The sequence below is a fragment of the Schistocerca cancellata genome, chromosome 10, assembly GCF_023864275.1.
Source record: "Schistocerca cancellata isolate TAMUIC-IGC-003103 chromosome 10, iqSchCanc2.1, whole genome shotgun sequence".
In the NCBI taxonomy this organism is placed as follows: domain Eukaryota; kingdom Metazoa; phylum Arthropoda; class Insecta; order Orthoptera; family Acrididae; genus Schistocerca; species Schistocerca cancellata.
The window spans coordinates 105,614,911-105,633,670 of NC_064635.1; the positions used below are offsets into that span (position 1 = coordinate 105,614,911).

At 42.6% G+C, this 18,760-nt stretch overlaps 1 protein-coding gene across 1 annotated transcript in view; it reads right to left on the reverse strand.

Moving 5' to 3' along the window:
• The window catches only part of LOC126106670 (E3 ubiquitin-protein ligase UHRF1-like), a 60,080-nt gene that overhangs the window by 8,954 nt on the left and 32,366 nt on the right, over positions 1–18,760 (reverse strand). Inside the window, exons 9-11 of the mRNA XM_049913039.1 lie at positions 16,346–16,486; positions 12,221–12,377; positions 3,686–3,910 (exon numbers count right to left, since the gene is read on the reverse strand). Of these exons, the coding sequence (XP_049768996.1) occupies positions 3,686–3,910; positions 12,221–12,377; positions 16,346–16,486 (523 nt within the window). The remainder of the gene's footprint in view (positions 1–3,685; positions 3,911–12,220; positions 12,378–16,345; positions 16,487–18,760) is intronic.

Consider the following 18,760-nt stretch of genomic DNA (forward strand, 5'->3'; position numbering starts at 1 on the left):
GTTTTTGAGCAACGTGTGTTCTTTTCCCCTGATCTGGACATACTTGCTTGGTCTGGTCAACTTTTTCCGTATTTTTCTTATTTAGTGGCCTTCCTTTGGTATTGAACATTACCAACACAATTTCTTTCTTTCTCGTCCTTCCCTCCGCATTTTATTCCTTCTTATGATTACTATTTAAATTTTAGTTATTTAATTTCTCTACCCACCAGTTACCCACTATGTACCCTAATCCTATACCACATTATTTACATTCATTCCGGAAACATGCATTCACCGTAGCCAAATTGCAATCCCACATACTTTTCCTCCGGTCCTGCTTAACCTTTGGAATTACCCCTAAAGGGCTTACCTTAAAAGTTCCCATCTCCGGGTGCAATTCCTCCTTCCACCAGTCTCTCCTGGACTTCCAGAACCTTCAATCCTTAGCCCTTACCCAACTTGTCCTGAATCTCTACACTACTTCATGTAACCACCACTCCCAACAGCTCCTATCTCTCTTCAAAGTCCTCCACCTCTCAAACCCTTGCTTGGAGAACACCCTCAAGAACATCATCCTAGAAGCCAGCTGCAAACTTGAGTTCCATGCCACACAACACCTGAAAAAGCTATCCACAGTGCTAGTGCAACACCTAAGAAGTGGGGTCCCTCTCCCTATCCCTCACAAACACCAACCACAACAGAACCTTCAACAAACCCCCCTCATAGCCAACAAACCTAGCCTAGCCACCCTACTCAATCTCCCCATCCCAGCACATGCCCCACACAGACCAAATCTCAACTATAGCCACAGTCAAATGCCACATATCGCCAGTCCCAATTCAGTCCTAAACCTCTCATCCAGATCCCTCTCTCCTCCAGAGACATCTGTTCTGTCAAAAGGCTTAACCTTTAGCCCCATGCCTAAATTCAACCACACTGCCCTGGTTAAAGATCTCCTCTCATTCACCCGGAACCTCAACTGGAAATACCACTTCACTACCCAAACACAGCCCCCAAATACTAGACCCAGTGTTGAACCCTGTCTAGAACAGTTCCGACTGCCTTCTCAAAGGGATCCTCCTCCCCTCCCCCAAAACCATCCCTTACAGACATTTCAGGAATTCCTCACATCCAGTGTTGCCTCCCAGTCCTTCTTGAAGAACATCCCAACAACCCCCAACATCACCCCAGCTGAATCCCGTGCCATTAAGGAGCTGAAAATAGACCGCTCTATTGTCATCCTCCCGGCGGATAAAGGCTCCACAACTGTCGTACTTGACCGTGTGGAGTATGTGGCAGAAGGACTGCGTCAACTCTCCGACACCTCAACCTACAAAGCTGTTACCCAGGATCCCATTCCCTCCATCCAGACTGAGCTGCAAAAAATCCTAAGAATCCAAGGTCCCTCACAACGGCTTCCATAGAATTACTCACTCCACCTGAGCCACGTACCCCTACCTTCTACCTATTACCCAAAATCCACAAAGAGAACCATCCTGGCCGTCCCATTGTAGCAGGCTTCAAAGGCCCAACCGAGCGTATCTCAGCTCTGGTAGACCAGCACCTCCAACCTATCACCCGCAGACTCCCATCCTACATCAAAGACACAAACCATTTCCTAGAACGCCTCAAATCCATTCCCACTCCTCTCCCACCTGAAACCTTTCTTGTCACCATAGATGCTACATCCCTTTACACAAACATCCCACATACCCATGGTCTCTCTGCCCTTGAGCACTACCTCTCCCAACGCCCACCCGAAGATCTTCCAAAAACCTCGTTCCTCATCACACTTACCAACTTCATCCTCACCCATAATTACTTCACTTTTGAAGGCCAGACCTACAAACAAATCAGGGGAACGGCCATGGGAACCAGGATGGCTCCGTCCTATGCCAACCTCTTCATGGGCCGCATGGAGGAGGCTTTCCTGAAGACCCAACAGCTGCTTCCCCTGGCCTGGTATAGGTTTATAGATGACATCTTTGTGGTCTGGACTCATGGTGAAGAAACACTCCTTAATTTCCTCCATAACCTCAACTCCTTTTCGAATCTGAATTTCACCTGGTCCTTCTCCAAAACCCAAGCTACCTTCCTCGATGTTGACCTTCATCTTGTTGAAGCTCACATCCACACCTCTGTCCATATCAAACCCACAAACAAACAACAGTAACTTCACTTTGATAGCTGCCATCCATTCCACATCAAACGCTCCCTTCCCTACAGCCTAGGCATTCGTGGCAAACGTATCTGCTCCAGTGACGAATCCCTCAACAATTATACCAATAACCTGACCAGTGCTTTCCTCTCCCGCAACTATCCTGCAGACCTTGTCCACAAACAGATCTCTCGAGCAATACATTCCTCCCCGTCCAACAACAATGTTCCTACCCCCAGACCACACAGAAGCATCCCCCTTGTCACCCAATATTATCCTGGCCTCGAAAACATCAACAAATTACTCCGCCAGGGATATGATTTTCTCAAGTCAACCCCTGAAATGAGATCATCCCTTGACAAAATTCTCCCAACACCACCCAGAGTTTCCTTTCGTCGGCCCCCTAACCTCCGTAACATCCTTGTTAAACCCTACAATATTCCCAGACTACCTTCTCTACCCAGCGGTTCCTACCCCTGTAACCGACCCCGCTGCAAAACCTGCCCCATGCATCCCCCCACAACCACTTACTCCAGCCCCGCTACTGGTAAAACGTACACAATTCAAGGCAGGGCCACATGTGAAACTACACATGTCATTTATCAACTGACATGCCTGCACTGCACAGCCTTTTACATCGGCATGACAACAACTAAACTGGCTGAGCGCATGAACGGACACAGACGAACTGTCCGCCTAGGAGATGCCCAATACCCAGTAGCGGAGCATGCCCTCCAGCATAATTCTAGGGACCTAGGAACCTGCTACACCGTTTGTGCCATTTGGCTTCTCCCACCCAACACCAGTCCCTCTGAACTGCGGAGATGGGAACTTGCACTCCAACACATCCTTTCATCCCGCCATCCCCCTGGACTGAACCTACGTTAAACAACCTCACTCCCATTTACTCTTCAGTCTTCTCCTCTTTCCCTTTCCTCTTAGCCATTCACGCATCTTTTCATCCTACATAGTTGTGTTTATCTTTAGACTATATACCTCTTTACTTCTGTATGCATCCTCTTTGGTTTGAAGCTGGCACAGTACTTACAGTAGAATATCTTTGGCTTTCCTCTGACAACCATGCCTCCATCCTTGCTACCCTCCCTATTTTCCTTTCCCTGTTGCTTCATAACCTGGGTTGTGAGTAACTGAATCTCCTTTCCCTTCTTCCCTTTCTTTCCCCTCTCTCCTCCCTGATGAAGGAACTTTTGTTCCGAAAGCTAGGAACATAAATTTTCGGTTTTGTTTTGTGTGTATCTATCGGCTGTACTGAGCTGAGGTAAGTACTGGCCAGCCCCTCTATCTCTTTGTTAGTATTTGAGTCATAAAGAAGGGTATTTCTACCTAACACATGAAAACAAAGGTTGGTACAGGTTCCAACCTCATCACATATTACACCTGCCACAGGAAATAACTGTATTGTCAAGTTAAAAATAATCACAATTTCAACACATAATTATATTAGCAGATTAGCGAAAAATTAGAAGTTTTAATGTCAAGTATTTAGGATAAACAAATGTTGTGCTTGCTTAGTACACTGGACTTTACCTTTTTGCCATCTTTAAGTGAAGAACTGCAGGTTTCCCACAGCTTTGTGTTTTGCTTGTCTTTGGCAATAATTTTTTGGATTTTTGCATCAATCACATACGGCTCAGCTTTCACTTTTTTTGTGAAAAAGTTTATTTCATTTCCATTGCTTAATTTACGTTTGGCTGTTTTCTTCGGCTTATCTCCAGATTTCTTTGCGAGCGCTACATCGTAGTTTTCTGGCACCTGTAAGAATATAAATTCAAATAAAACACTTGACACTGGTTTTAAGAAAGGTAACCATGGAAATGACAATGAAAGTTAACTTTCACCACTGTATCAGCGCTGCATAAAACGGTGACATGTAAACCCAAAATGCTCGAGTCCCACACATTAACACAACCAGTCGCATCTGGAGTGGTGGTGTGACCAGGAAGCATGGACTGCCAACCAATTGAGTCACATTGTGTTCAGCAATGACTTTCAGTTCTGCACAGCCCTTTACAAGGAGAGGTCCCATTCTTTGAATGTTTCGGTGAGGCACAGCACTGTCAAGCCTGGTGTCATAACATGGGCAGTCATTGGGTGTGACTTCAGATCCTGGCTGATAGTGACTGAAAGAACTCTGAGGGCATAATGGTTCTTCACAGACATCTCACGTCCTCACGTTACCTCTGATGTGACAGTATAGTGGTGCCATTATCCAACAGAACTTTCTGAATGATGTTGAGGTATTCCTGTTGCTAGCAAGATCACACGATCTGTCTCCGGTAGAACATTTCTGGGACCAGTTACGACATCAACTCATTCCTAGAGCCAGTATCCAGGATCAGTTACAATACCATATTTACTCGAATCTAAGCCGCACTTTTTTCTGGTTTTTGTAATCCAAAAATCGAGTGTAAAGTAAGCGGAAGTTCTGAAAAATGTTGATAGGTGCCACCACAACTCTGCCGTCGAATATATGTAGTGCTAAACAGGCATGCTTTGTAGGCACAAAGATGAATACTGGCGCCAAAACCTCTGCGTTAAAAAAAGTGTGTGGAAGACGAGCTTTTTTTCTCTGCCCCGAGTTTCGCATTTTCATACATTATCCAACGAAGTAAATACAAATTCCGTATTGTTCATCTTCGAATGTGGCAGCATTTCAATGTACTACAAAAATCCGACTGGCAAGACTGTCTGGGATGTTTGTCAATATGGCCAACTCTACGTTCTGAATTTTTTCCTACCTGTGAGAAGAGATGGTTACTAATAGGAACTTTTATGAATTGTGAATCACATGCAGGATTCTCTTCACCATAACAATAATACAAATATAAACATTTTGCCATGTATTCCTTCGTGTTTGCTGCTGCTTCATTTAAATTCTGTATGCCTAGTAAACTACAACACTAGAGTGAGACAACAGCTAACGCGGAAGAATATACATATCATGTCATGTTTATATTCGTATTATTCTTATGCTTAATAGTGATACAGTCAGAAATGAAGCACAGCAATTGACTAGATAACTGTAATTTCTGTGCAGAATGTAATGTACTAAAGAGGCGTGTGCAAAGATTTTCAAATGGAGAAAATTTTTCACTAAACTCTCGTTCAGAACATTTTCTATTATACGCAGTCTATTATTTGGTGCTTGTTGATCATTATCAAAGAAAGCAGCAGTGTATGTAACAACAAATGGCAGTCTCTTGCCATTGTGTCGCTAATGAGACGATTCCTCTTGTTTTTATATATATAGTTCTGATAACTTTCGCTTTATTTCCATTTCCGTTTTTCGCACATCACTGATAATATTTAGCCGCTTCCCACAGGTTTTAACGTCATTATTTCTTTGCCAGACAATTGTTAGCCTCATTTTCATAATCTGCCACCACAAAACCACTCCTTTTAATACATTTACACGCAGTTTTTTCGAAATTTTCCCGAATTTCTCCATCCTTTAACGTTTTTTGGCAGCAACACAACTACCTAACCTTTGTACCCATCATTGTTCCCCAACCTAAGTTCACCACAGGATCAACATAGCTCATCTCAAACCAACACTTTTTTGCCTTTTTTCACAACCGATCTCCAGTTACTTTCTCCAGTTATTTTCATTTCAACCTCATGTTACACTTTCCACCTTCTAATACCATGTCACCCTCACAACACCCCCACAACGACCCCATTAAGTTTTATTTACATTCCCTCCGCAAACATGCCTTCCACCCTAGCCAGATTATGCTCGCATATTTTATTTTCTCAGGCTTGTCTGACATTTGGCATTACCCCCAAAGGCCTCACACTTAAAGTTCCCATCTCTGGCTGCAACCCTTCTTTCCATCAGTCCCTATACCAGTTCCAAACTGAACAATCCATTGCCCTCACCCACCTAATCCTTCACCTACACATCAACTCAGCCAATCAACACGCCCGTCAACTCCTATCCTTAATAAAAGCCCTCAATCTTTCCTCTCCCACATCCACCCCGGCTGTTCAGAGCATCCTCCTACAGGCCAACCGCAAATTAGAACAGCATGCCACCCTCCACCTTAAAAAACTATCCAATCTCCTGGTTTCCCACCTCCGGAAAGGCAACTCACTCACCCTTCACAACCTTTCCAGCAAACCTCAACCTCCTCTCATTGCACACAAACCCAGTCTCTCCCATCTACTCAATCTCCCACTTCCAGCTCCACTCCCTCCAAAACCTCAAAATTCCAATCAACACAATCTGGAACCAAAACACCCCAATTCAGTAGTTAACCTTTCCTCCAAACCTCTCTCCCAATCCGAAACCTCTGTCCTATCCAAAGGCCTCACCTTCAGCCCCACTCCCAGATTTAACCAAACAGCCCTCGTCAAAGATTTACTGTCCTACACCCGTACTCTCTGCTGGAAATATCACTTTGCCACGAAGAAAAATGATCCTAATCCTACTCCTAATGATCCAACTCCCCAAGACACGATCCAAATTGAACCCTGCCTGGAACAGTTCCGTCCTCCGTCACAGCGGGACCCACCTCCTCTTCCACAAAATCACCCTCTCCGAACCTTCCAGGAATTTCTGACTTCCAGCCTTGCCTCTCAATCCTTCTTAAAAAAACCTTAATCCTACTCCCAACATCACCACTGCTGAAGCCCAGGCTATCCGTGATCTGAAGGCTAACCGGTCCATCGTCATTCTTTCGGCGGACAAGGGTTCCACGACCGTGGTACTTGATCGTCGGGAGTATGTGGCTGAGGAACTGCGTCAGCTTTCAGACAACACCACATACAAAGTTTGCCAAGGCAATCCCATTCTTGATGTCCAGGCAGAGCTTCAAGGAATCCTCAGAACCTTAGGCCCCCTACAAAACCTTTCACCTGACTCCATCAACCTCCTGACCCCACCGACACCCCGCACCCCTACCTTCTACCTTCTTCCTAAAATTCACAAACCCAATCATCCCGGCCGCCCCATTGTAGCTGGTTACCAAGCCCCCACAGAACGTATCTCTGCCTACGTAGATCAACACCTTCAACCCATTACATGCAGTCTCTCATCCTTCATTAAAGACACCAACCACTTTCTCGAACGCCTGGAAGCCTTACCCAATCCGTTACCCCCAGAAACCATCCTTGTAACCATTGATGCCACTTCCTTATACACAAATATCCCGCACGTCCAGGGCCTCGCTGCGATGGAGCACTTCCTTTCACGCCGATCACCTGCCACCCTACCTAAAACCTCTTTCCTCATTATCTCAGCCAGCTTCATCCTGACCCACAACTTCTTCACTTTTGAAGACCAGACATACCAACAATTAAAGGGAACAGCCATGGGTACCAGGATGGCCCCTTCGTACGCCAACCTATTCATGGGTCACTTAGAGGAAGCCTTCTTGGTTACCCAGGCCTGCCAACCCAAAGTTTGGTACAGATTTATTGATGACATCTTCATGATCTGGACTCACAGTGAAGAAGAACTCCAGAATTTCCTCTCCAACCTCAACTCCTTTGGTTCCATCAGATTCATCTGGTCCTACTCCAAATCCCATGCCACTTTCCTTGATGTTGACCTTCACCTGTCCAATGACCAGCTTCACACGTCTGTCCACATCAAACCCACCAACAAGCAACAGTACCTCCATTACGACAGCTGCCACCCATTCCACATCAAACGGTCCCTTCCCTACAGCCTAGGTCTTCGTGGCAAACGAATCTGCTCCAGTCCGGAATCCCTGAAGCATTACACCAACAACCTGACAACAGCTTTCGCATCCCGCAACTACCCTCCCGACCTGGTACAGAAGCAAATAACCAGAGCCACTTCCTCATCCTCTCAAACCCAGAACCTCCCACAGAAGAACCACAAAAGTGCCCCACTTATGACAGGATACTTTCCAGGACTGGATCAGATTCTGAATGTGGCTCTCCAGCAGGGATACGACTTCCTCAAATCCTGCCCTGAAATGAGATCCATCCTTCATGAAATCCTCCCCACTCCACCAAGAGTGTCTTTCCGCCATCCACCTAACCTTCATAACCTCTTAGTTCATCCCTATGAAATCCCCAAACCACCTTCCCTACCCTCTGGCTCCTACCCTTGTAACCGCCCCCCGTGTAAAACCTGTCCCATGCACCCTCCCACCACCACCTACTCCAGTCCTGTAACTCAGAAGGTGTACACAATCAAAGGCAGAGCCACGTGTGAAAGCACCCACGTGATTTACCAACTGACCTGCTTACACTGTGAAGCGTTCTATGTGGGGATGACCAGCAACAAACTGTCCATTCGCATGAATGGACACAGGCAGACAGTGTTTGTTGGTAATGAGGATCACCCTGTGGCTAAACATGCCTTGGTGCACGGCCAGCACATCTTGGCATAATGTTACACCGTCCGGGTTATCTGGATACTTCCCACTAACACCAACCTGTCAGAACTCCGGAGATGGGAACTTGCCCTTCAGCATATCCTCTCTTCTCGCTATCCGCCAGGCCTCAATCTCCGCTAATTTCTAATTTCAATTTGCCGCCTCTCATACCTCACCTGTCTTTCAACATCATCTTTGCCTCTGTACTTCCGCCCCGACTGACATCTCTGCCCAGACTCTTTGCCTTTACAAATGTCTGCTTGTGTCTGTGTATATGCGGATGGATATGTGTGTGTGTGCGCGCGAGTGTATACCTGTCCTTTTTCCCCCTAAGGTAAGTCTTTCCGCTCCCGGGATTGGAATGACTCCTTACCCTCTCCCTTAAAACCCATATCCTTTTGTCTTCCCTTCTCCTTCCCTCTTTCCTGACGAGGGAACCGTTGGTTGCGAAAGCTAGATTTTTGTGTGTATGTTTGTGTGTCTATCGACCTGCCAGCGCTTTTGTTTGGTAAGTCTCATCATCTTTCTTTTTAATTATATATATATATATATATATATATATATATATATATATATATATATATATATATATATATATATATATATATATATATATATATATATATATAAAAATAATAGAGGGAAACATTCCACGTGGGAAAATAATATTTAAAAAGAAAGATGATGAGACTTACCCAACAAAAGCGCTGGCAGGTCGATAGACACACAAATAAACACAAACATACACACAAAACTCTAGCTTTCGCAACCAATGGTTGCCTCGTCAGGAAAGAGGGAAGGAGAAGGAAAGACAAAAGGATTGGGTTTTAAGGGAGAGGGTAAGGAGTCATTCCAATCCCGGGAGCGGAAAGACTTACCTTAGGGGGAAAAAAGGACAGGTTTACACTCGCACACACACACATATCCATCCACACATACACAGACACAAGCAGACATTTGTAAAGGCAAAGAGTTTATATATATATATATATATATATATATATATATATATATATTTAAAAAGAAAGATGATGAGACTTACCAAACAAAAGCGCTGGCAGGTCGATAGACACACAGACAAACACAAACATACACACAAAATCTAGCTTTCGCAACCAATGGTTGCCTCGTCAGGAAAGAGGGAAGGAGAGGGAAAGACAAAAGGATTTGGGTTTTAAGGGAGAGGGTAAGGAGTCATTCCAATCCCGGGAGCGGAAAGACTTACCTTAGGGGGAAAAAAGGAGGGAAAAAAGGACAGGTATACACTCGCACACACACACACATATCCATCCTCATATACACAGACACAAGCAGACATTTGTAAAGGCAAAGAGTTTGGGCAGAGATGTCAGTCGGGGCGGATGTACAAAGGCAAAGATGATGTTGAAAGACAGGTGAGGTACGAGCGGCGGCAAATTGAAATTAGAAATTAGCGGAGATTGAGGCCTGGCGGATAGCGAGAAGAGAGGATATGCTGAAGGGCAAGTTCCCATCTCCGGAGTTCTGACAGGTTGGTGTTAGTGGGAAGTATCCAGATAACCCGGACGGTGTAACACTGTGCCAAGATGTGCTGGCCGTGCACCAAGGCATGTTTAGCCACAGGGTGATCCTCATTACCAACAAACACTGTCTGCCTGTGTCCATTCATGCGAATGGACAGTTTGTTGCTGGTCATTCCCACATAGAACGCTTCACAGTGTAGGCAGGTCAGTTGGTAAATCACGTGGGTGCTTTCACACGTGGCTCTGCCTTTGATCGTGTACACCTTCCGGGTTACAGGACTGGAGTAGGTGGTGGTGGGAGGGTGCATGGGACAGGTTTTACACCGGGGGCGGTTACAGGGGTAGGAGCCAGAGGGTAGGGAAGGTGGTCTGGGGATTTCATAGGGATGAACTAAAAGGTTGCGAAGGTTAGGTGGACGGCGGAAAGACACTCTTGGTGGAGTGGGGAGGATTTCATGAAGGATGGATCTCATTTCAGGGCAGGATTTGAGGAAGTCGTATCCCTATATATATATATATATATATAAGGCCCAAACTCTTTGCCTTTGCTTTTGTTTGGTAAGTCTCATCATCTTTCTTTTTAATTATATATATATATTAAAAAAATGTAAGAGGCGGTAGCATGCACAAAAGCAAGCCATGCGGCAAGTGACGACAGGCCGTAAACACTTATTATCAGAATGTGACAAACAATGCACGACACAGTACAGTAATGCATTTTCAGCGGAGAGTGACATAAACACCTATAACAAAGAGAACGGCACTTATCAGATCAAAGAAAAATAAGCAATCAATTCAAACCAGACAAAGCACGTGAAAAAGGAAGGGTACCTGTATACATACAGACGGAGTGCCTGACGCATAGCAATGGCTATCTGGTATTTCTTAACTGCTAAGCTTATGACTCAAACTAAACTACTGTAGCTGTATCGTCATTCATTCGACCTAAATTGTGACTCATATTACAATGGACCAACTTTGTTTAGATTTGGAGGTGCGGCGTAAAACTTTTCTCTCCCTTTCAATTTCGAGTCTCAAATTTCAGGTGCGGCTTAGATTCGGGAAATTCTTTTCCCCTTGATTTCGAGTCTCATTATTCAGGTACGGCTTAGATTCGAGTAAATACAGCAGTTGCAGGCCATCTTGCCTCAGGAGAGAATACAACGGCTTTATGACACCCTTCCCAACCAAATCAGGGCATCCACCCAGGCCGGAAGGGATGCAATGTCATAATGACAAGTACGTCCATACTCCCAAGGTCTTTGTGATTTGACTCAATATTCTTAATCACTGAAATAACATCACATACCACCTTGACCTTTGAAGTTTAATTTCATTACTTTCTCTCCTTTTGGATGCTTCAATTTTTTTGTTTGGCAGTGTAGAAACAAATGGCCACGTTTCAACATACATCCTGTAATTAATATTGCTTTTCATGCCTGAGGACAGTCTGTTCTGCAAAATCTAGATTCTTTTAAAATTTCAAAACACCATCTCCTAAATGTAATGTAGAAAACAGTTCTCTAAAAGGGTAACTCTCAGTTTATCGAGTGATGTCATACTCACAACCATTGCATTGCTACACCAATATCTTTTTGTCAAGTCCTACGCATGCTTCAGGATAAATCCACAACAACAAGAGGATCACATTTAAGAAATATTTGTTGGCTGCAAGACACCATGGCCAAGTAGCATCTGCTCCCAGTTTAGCCCGCAAACAGACAGCAGAGATGCTCTCATTTGGTGCAAAGGCAGTATGTATGATCAGTCGAAAGAACTAATCACATATACATCCTCCTGTTCACTTAACAATGTACTAGACCAATGATTTAATTGTTAAGCCACTTGTGAGACTGCATGAGAATTATTTATAGTTTAATTACTACACATCATTAACATGGAAGTATTCAATCAGCAACCATTCAAAGTAATTTCCATTTCCTCCTCTTACCCTCTTTGGATGGACGGAGGGGTTTCTGTATACTGCCTATTGCCAGCAAAGACTCAAGATTTACCCATATTATGTGCAAGTCAGCAATATTTTTGGCAGTAATCCAGTAAAGCCAAGAAAGTTTAATAAGAGAGAAATAATTTGGAACAGAGACACACAAATGGAGGAAACTGGGAGAGCGTGACATTTGATCTCATAAAAATTAATTAAAATTCATGTAACAGGCTCGTTATGGTATACAACATGTTGATGCACCGACCTCAAGCTGAAGGCCAAGAGATGCTATTAATTTCTTTCCAGCTGCCGTCCACGGGGCCGGTGTTGGGTCGTCCCGACGCAGGAAGTATCGCCATACGATGAAACCAGATTGCCCTTTTTCTGGGCGATATTCCGCGACTTTGTAGATGCCGTCGTACCTGAAACATTAAAAAACAACAAATTTTTAAAACATGTTCTAGTGACAGTGACGGCTGCCATATGAAAAGAATTACAAATTAATTTTCTACTGATTAACGGAAGACGTGAACTTAGTAAAGTACAGCTGTATTAATGTCTAAAATGAGAAAAACTGTAATGACTGAACTTCCAAAGGGAGAACTGATATGTTGCTACAATAGTTTTAGAGCCATTTTATAAATCTCAGTGAACTTTGTAGTGTGCATATTGATCAGAAGTTTAGCTCTTATAGTGCCAAATACAATCTAATCTGATCGCACGGTATGCGCGAAAAGTGCCAGGTACAATCTAATCATACTGCTGTTTTTGCACACTTTTCTTTCAAACTAAGGCACAGATCGTCGTATATCGATGTCGTGAAGGCAAACGAAGGTCGAAAGATAGTCGTCAAGTACTTCGTTTCGATCGTCGATGCCAATAATCAATATTTTCGAGTTCCAAACACAAGGTTGTTTTTCGTTCATTTCGAAGGTAATATGATGCCGCCAAGCAAGAAGTCTTGTTTGAGTGTGATGCATACCGCGGAAAGTGGTGAAAGTGAGAATGATTTTGCAGGTTTTTCGGACAGTGGATCGATCTACGAATGGTCTAGTGGTGATGTCTCATCATGAGAGTCATCAATAGTCGAATCTGCACCCAGCAGCGATGAAGACGATGTTGAAGAATTGACTGCAGCCAGCGACACATTTGCTGAAATTGGAACTGATGAGTTGGACAATCCTGCTCCTCACCGCTTCACGTTTTCGTAATTACCAGGCCCCAAACATGTATCAATAAATGCTATGCCAATTGATTTTTAACTTTTTTCCCCCCAGTGCAACTGTTGACAATAATGGCAACAGATATTCTCGACTATTTCTCAAAGCAAACGTAAACTTATCAGTGCACTCTCGTGTGAGAAAGTGCTGTACTACCTCAGTGCCAGAAATGAGGGCTTTTGGGGTAGTAATACGAAATATGGGACTCATAAAGAAACCGACACTTTTTAGTTACTGGTCCACAGACAAAAATATGGCAACTATGATTTTCCCGAATGTTTTCACTAAATACATTTCAGTTGCTCTTAAAATTTTTCCACTTTACAGACAATACAAATTGCTCCCTCCTGGGCATCCAGTGTACGATCCTACTGCAAAGTTTGACATTATGCTGAACATTGCCAATAATGTGTTTCGTCACCATTATATGCTTCATCAACAGCTGAGTGTTGACGAAAGTCTTGTTGGCTCTAAGACTCATTCTCAACTCATCCAGTATCTCCCTAACAAACATCACCACAGATGGGGTGTAAAGTTCTGGATGCAATATGATTCTGTGGTGAACTACTGCCTTGGATTGTGTGTGTACTGTGGAGCAAGATGTGAAGCTGACAGAGTGGTGGTAAAAGAGCACGGATACGGCTATGTAGTTATTACAAAATAACTTGCTCTTGGTAATTACATGAACAAGGGGTACAACATTTTCTGTGACAATTTCTTCATGTCAATTACAGTAGTGGAAAAACTGTAGTCCATGGGAACCTTCCTAACTGGCACAATACAGAGGAACAGAAAATTTCTCCCACCTAATCTTCTTTCCAAATTTGACATTGGGCAGGTCAAATTCTTTAGAAAGGCCTTTGTGCTTCTCTGTGGCTTCAGGGAAAAGATGTCACATAAAAATCCAGTTCTGTTGATCAGTTCCTCCTCTACTGCACCAGTGTCAGAGAGAAGTATTTGCAAACGACAACCTTTGAAGAAACCTGATGTCACATTTCAGTATAATAAATACATGGGAGGGATTGATTCCTCAGATATGACAACGTACTTTTATCTGGATGAGAGGAAGACTGAAATTATGGAAGAAAGTGGTTTCCAGCATAACTGGCTGAATGTTTCTGAATGCTTACATTTTTTATAAAGAAAATCTATCTTTGTCCGAAAAACCACTCACACGTCTGAAATTCAACAGCAAAATCATCTGCACGTTGTCCCAGGAGTAGTTCAAGATACAAAACTTAGCACCCACTACATCAAGTGCAAATGCAGCCGAGCTACGCACAGGCTTGGTATCCAGAGTGGTAAGAATGTTAAGCTAGCTGGTCCTAAGTGCCAATAAGGAAGTTTTTAAAAGCTGATTCTTACAAAAACGAAAGCAGTAACCAGCCACTGTTGATGATTATAGTTATTTACACTACAGTTCCACTACCTGTTTCAAACTTGACAGTTTTTGTTTCATCCTTAGACTACTGTTCACATTAATATTGGTTTCTGTTTACATTAGTTGTGACCGTCTCCCCCCTCCCCAAAAAAAAATAAATAAATAAAAAAAATAAATAAATAAAAAATAAATGTGAACATCCCTCTGAAGATGAGCTGCCATTAGCAAAATAGCTAATGGCTCTATCTGTGTAAATAAATAGCTTTAATAACAGTGGCTGGTTGCTATTTTCTGCTTTGCAACAATCAACTTTCATTTTGCATATGAACACAGTCTCAAAAATGCCAGTTTTCTACAAATTAGCAGGAAGGAAAGTTTTTGTTCCAAGTGCCATAAACACTTTGACTATTAGAACTGTAGTCAACAAAATATGCAGTGTATATGTTGCTGCACATCAAGGATCTTTCCAAAATGTGTTTTTTCCCGAGTTTCATTTTCTAAAGTGCCGGGAAATTCTACGCCGGTGTATAAAACCATAAACCATAAAAGGATTGATAAGTGCCGAGAAAAAGTATCCAGACAACCCAAAAACAAACGTTTTTCATACTAAGCACATAGTGTTTTCACCTACTGACAGGTACTCCATATCAGCGACCTCAGTTGTCATTAGACATCGTTATTAAAAAATTTTACTGGCACATTTATGTGATGTATGACGTGCAACAATATATGTGGAAGCTTAGATTCTCTTGCAGCTTATTAATCTTAGAGACAAATATTATAAGTGATAGCTTTTTTTTTTCTTGTAGCAACAATTGTACATTAATTTTTCTTATTACTGTGTTCGCGCTACTTAAGAGTGATCTTGCTATCGGCTGACTACATCACGTGTCAAATGCTGTCATCAGCTGGCGAGATCATGTGACATGAGCTGTGACTGGCTTACAAAAGCGCGTCGCAATCTCGATTTTAATACTTTGGAATGTAACATGCGGTGTTTGGTGGAATTCGAATTTATACCTGCATGTGAAATTGAATCTGCACATCTACAATTGGAGAAGCTGAAAGCTGTGTAGTTGTCACGCCGAAGGGTAATGGGAGCCAAATACAGAGAAATTTTGTGTCCTATATAAATTTTATCGACAGATACTTTTAATGAGAACAAAGCATATCTCCACCCATTTACTGATTTTATTTTTCACTAACATTTTACTTTTGTATAAAAATTGAAAACGTATTCTTAGTTTCACTCTGTGCTCACTCAATATTGACTGATTTTAAGGAAGTTGGTTAAAAATTGATTCTGTATTACTTTCATTTTTGTTTCTTTAGAAGACACGACACATTTATACATGCCCGCCAATCCAGTGTGTTTGAAAATGTAAAAACGATTTACTAATGAATGTGTCTACTGTTTGAAATGAGTGATGCATACTTGTTAGTAAAGACTCTTTTCACATATGATGTAATTTCCTCATGCCAATTTTGTAAAGTTAATTCACTGCTTCACAACACACTTCAGAGTTGCTGCTGAACACTCGCCTAAGGCTGTTATTTCACGCAAGCATCAGTCATCGACACTGTTGCCTCTAACACACTTATCTACAGCAATAGTCTGTAGGTAAATATTTCACATTGTGGAGAGTCAGCACGTGGTCTGCTCTGCACACGCCGACACCACCACCACCACCACCACCACCACCAACACCAACACTGCTATCCATCAATTACGGTATCATTTTAATACAACTATGAATGAAACAGTACAACAAGATAAGTGGAATATTACCTCAACCCTTCCTCTGGAGCAAACTTAGAGTGCTTCCGGAATTTGTAGCTTCGAATGACGCGCACCGGTTTTCCCTTCTTCCAATCGTCAGCTTTAGCCCCCTTTTCATTCAACGGAGCTGCACAGTTAACGGCAAGAGCCCTGAAATATACAATAACAACTACCTACAGAATGACTCAGTGAATAATTCCAGCTTTAAGATATCTATAGCCAAAAGAAGCAGATAGCTCATTTAATACAGTATGCACCACGCAATATATGATCAATTTTTAAATAATTTAAGATACAAGCGAAAAAGAAAGTAAGTTTGCGAGAAAGGTATTAGGAAATAAAATTGTTGAAATATTTACATTAAGAAGCAATGCATAAGTATAAAAATACACTGTCTGACAAAATAAATGAAGCACCATGAAGGCAAAGAGGAAACAAAATGAAACTAGGCCTAAATGCGCTGAGAAAGTATGCAATGTTATTTCAGTGATTACAAAATTGAGTTAAATTTACAAACAACTTGGCAATATGAGTCCTCTTATTAGTACAATGTACCGCTCCCTCTGATTCATTTGTAAAAGATGTCAAAGTCACTCCAAAGGAGTATTTTTAATACACAATATTTGTGTTTCAATTAATAAAATTAAACGAAGTGGACAATTTGAATTAATACTGCAACAGTCACTGAGGTCATTAGGACTTTATAGCACTTGGGTGTACTCAATTTCATAGTTTCTGTTCAAACACTCAAGTATGTTACATTATCGTTTTAACAATGTAGGAAAAGACACATTGCTACTTACCGTAAAGAAGACACGTCATGGGCACCTGCATGGCACCCTCCTATGCCAACCTTTTTATGGGCCATTTAGAGGAGAAGAGTTTGTATAGGGGGTCGGAGAGTGGAGTGTGTAAGATTTGCAGATGTCATGGTTGTGGTGGCAGAGAGTGCAAGAGAGATGGAACAAATGTTAGATGATCTAAACACAAGATCACAAAAATATGGAATGAAAATTAACAATAAGAAAATGAAAAGCATGGTAATTGGAGGAAAGGGGAGAAAATTCCGTATGAAAATAGGGGGAGAGGAAATAGAGCAAGTGAGTAACTTCAATTACTTGGGAAGTGTAATAATGGATGATATGTATTGCTCAACAGAAATTAGGAAAAGAATTGCAATGGCAAAAGAAGGATTCAAGAGGAAACAGAAATTACTTTTTGGACCACTAAATAAAAATCTGAGGAAAAGACTTGCCGCTACAGCTGGAGCATTTCACTTTATGGTGCAGAGACCTGGGCAGTGAGGAAGGAAAATGAAAGAAGACTGGAGGCACTAGAAATGTGGATATGGAGAAGAATGCAAAAAGTGAAATGGCAAGACCGAGTAAGGAATGAAGAAGTATTAAGAAGACGTGGAGAAGAAAGAAACATGTTGAAAGTCATCAGAAAGAGAAAACGAAACTGGATTGGACATTCTTTGAGGAAAGACTGTTTACTGAAGGAAGGAATAGAAGGAATGGTGGAGGGAAAAAGGGAAGAGGAAAAAGAAGATATCAAATGCTGGACAATATCAAAGGAGACAAATATTCATAAATGAAAAGACTGGCTATGAACAGACAAAAGTGGAAGAGGCTTAACCTATGACACAAGAACTGCCGTAAGGCAGAATACCATACTCATACTACTACTACTACTACTACTACTACTACAGAGGAGATCTTCCTAGCCTCCCATAACACCAAACCTCTAGTCTGGTTCAGGCTCATTGATCTTCATCATCTGGGCCCAGGGCCAAGATACCCTATCTTCATTCCTTCACGACCTCAACACCTTCTCTCTCATCCACTTCACGTGGTCCTCCTCAAGCCAATGGGCCACCTTCCTAGATGCTGACTTCTCCTTTCTGATGGCTCCATTCACACCTCTGTCCATATTAAACCTACCAACAGTACCTGCCTTTTGACAGCTGTCACCCCTATGACACTATCACACCAAAAAATCCCTCCCATATAGCCTGACTCTCCAGGACAGCATATCTGCAGAGACAAAACTCCCTTGCTCAATATACTGAGATCTCACCAAGGCCTTCACAGACAGGCACTATCCCTCAGACCTAGCCCGCAAACAGATCTCTTGTGACATTTCTCCTAACAACCCCAATCCCCCCCACAACCCCCAAAAACCAGCCACACAGGAGTGTCCCTTTCGTCACTCAGTACCATCCCAGACTGGAGCAACTGAACCACATCCTTCGCCAGAGCTTTGATTACCTATCATCGTGCCCTGAAACGAGGGACATTCATCCCAAGATACTTCCCACCCCTTCTTAAAGTGGTGTTCTGTCACCCAACCAACATCTTAGTCCATCCCTACACCACTCCCAATCCCAATCACTTGCTAAAAGGATTATATCCCTGAGAAACA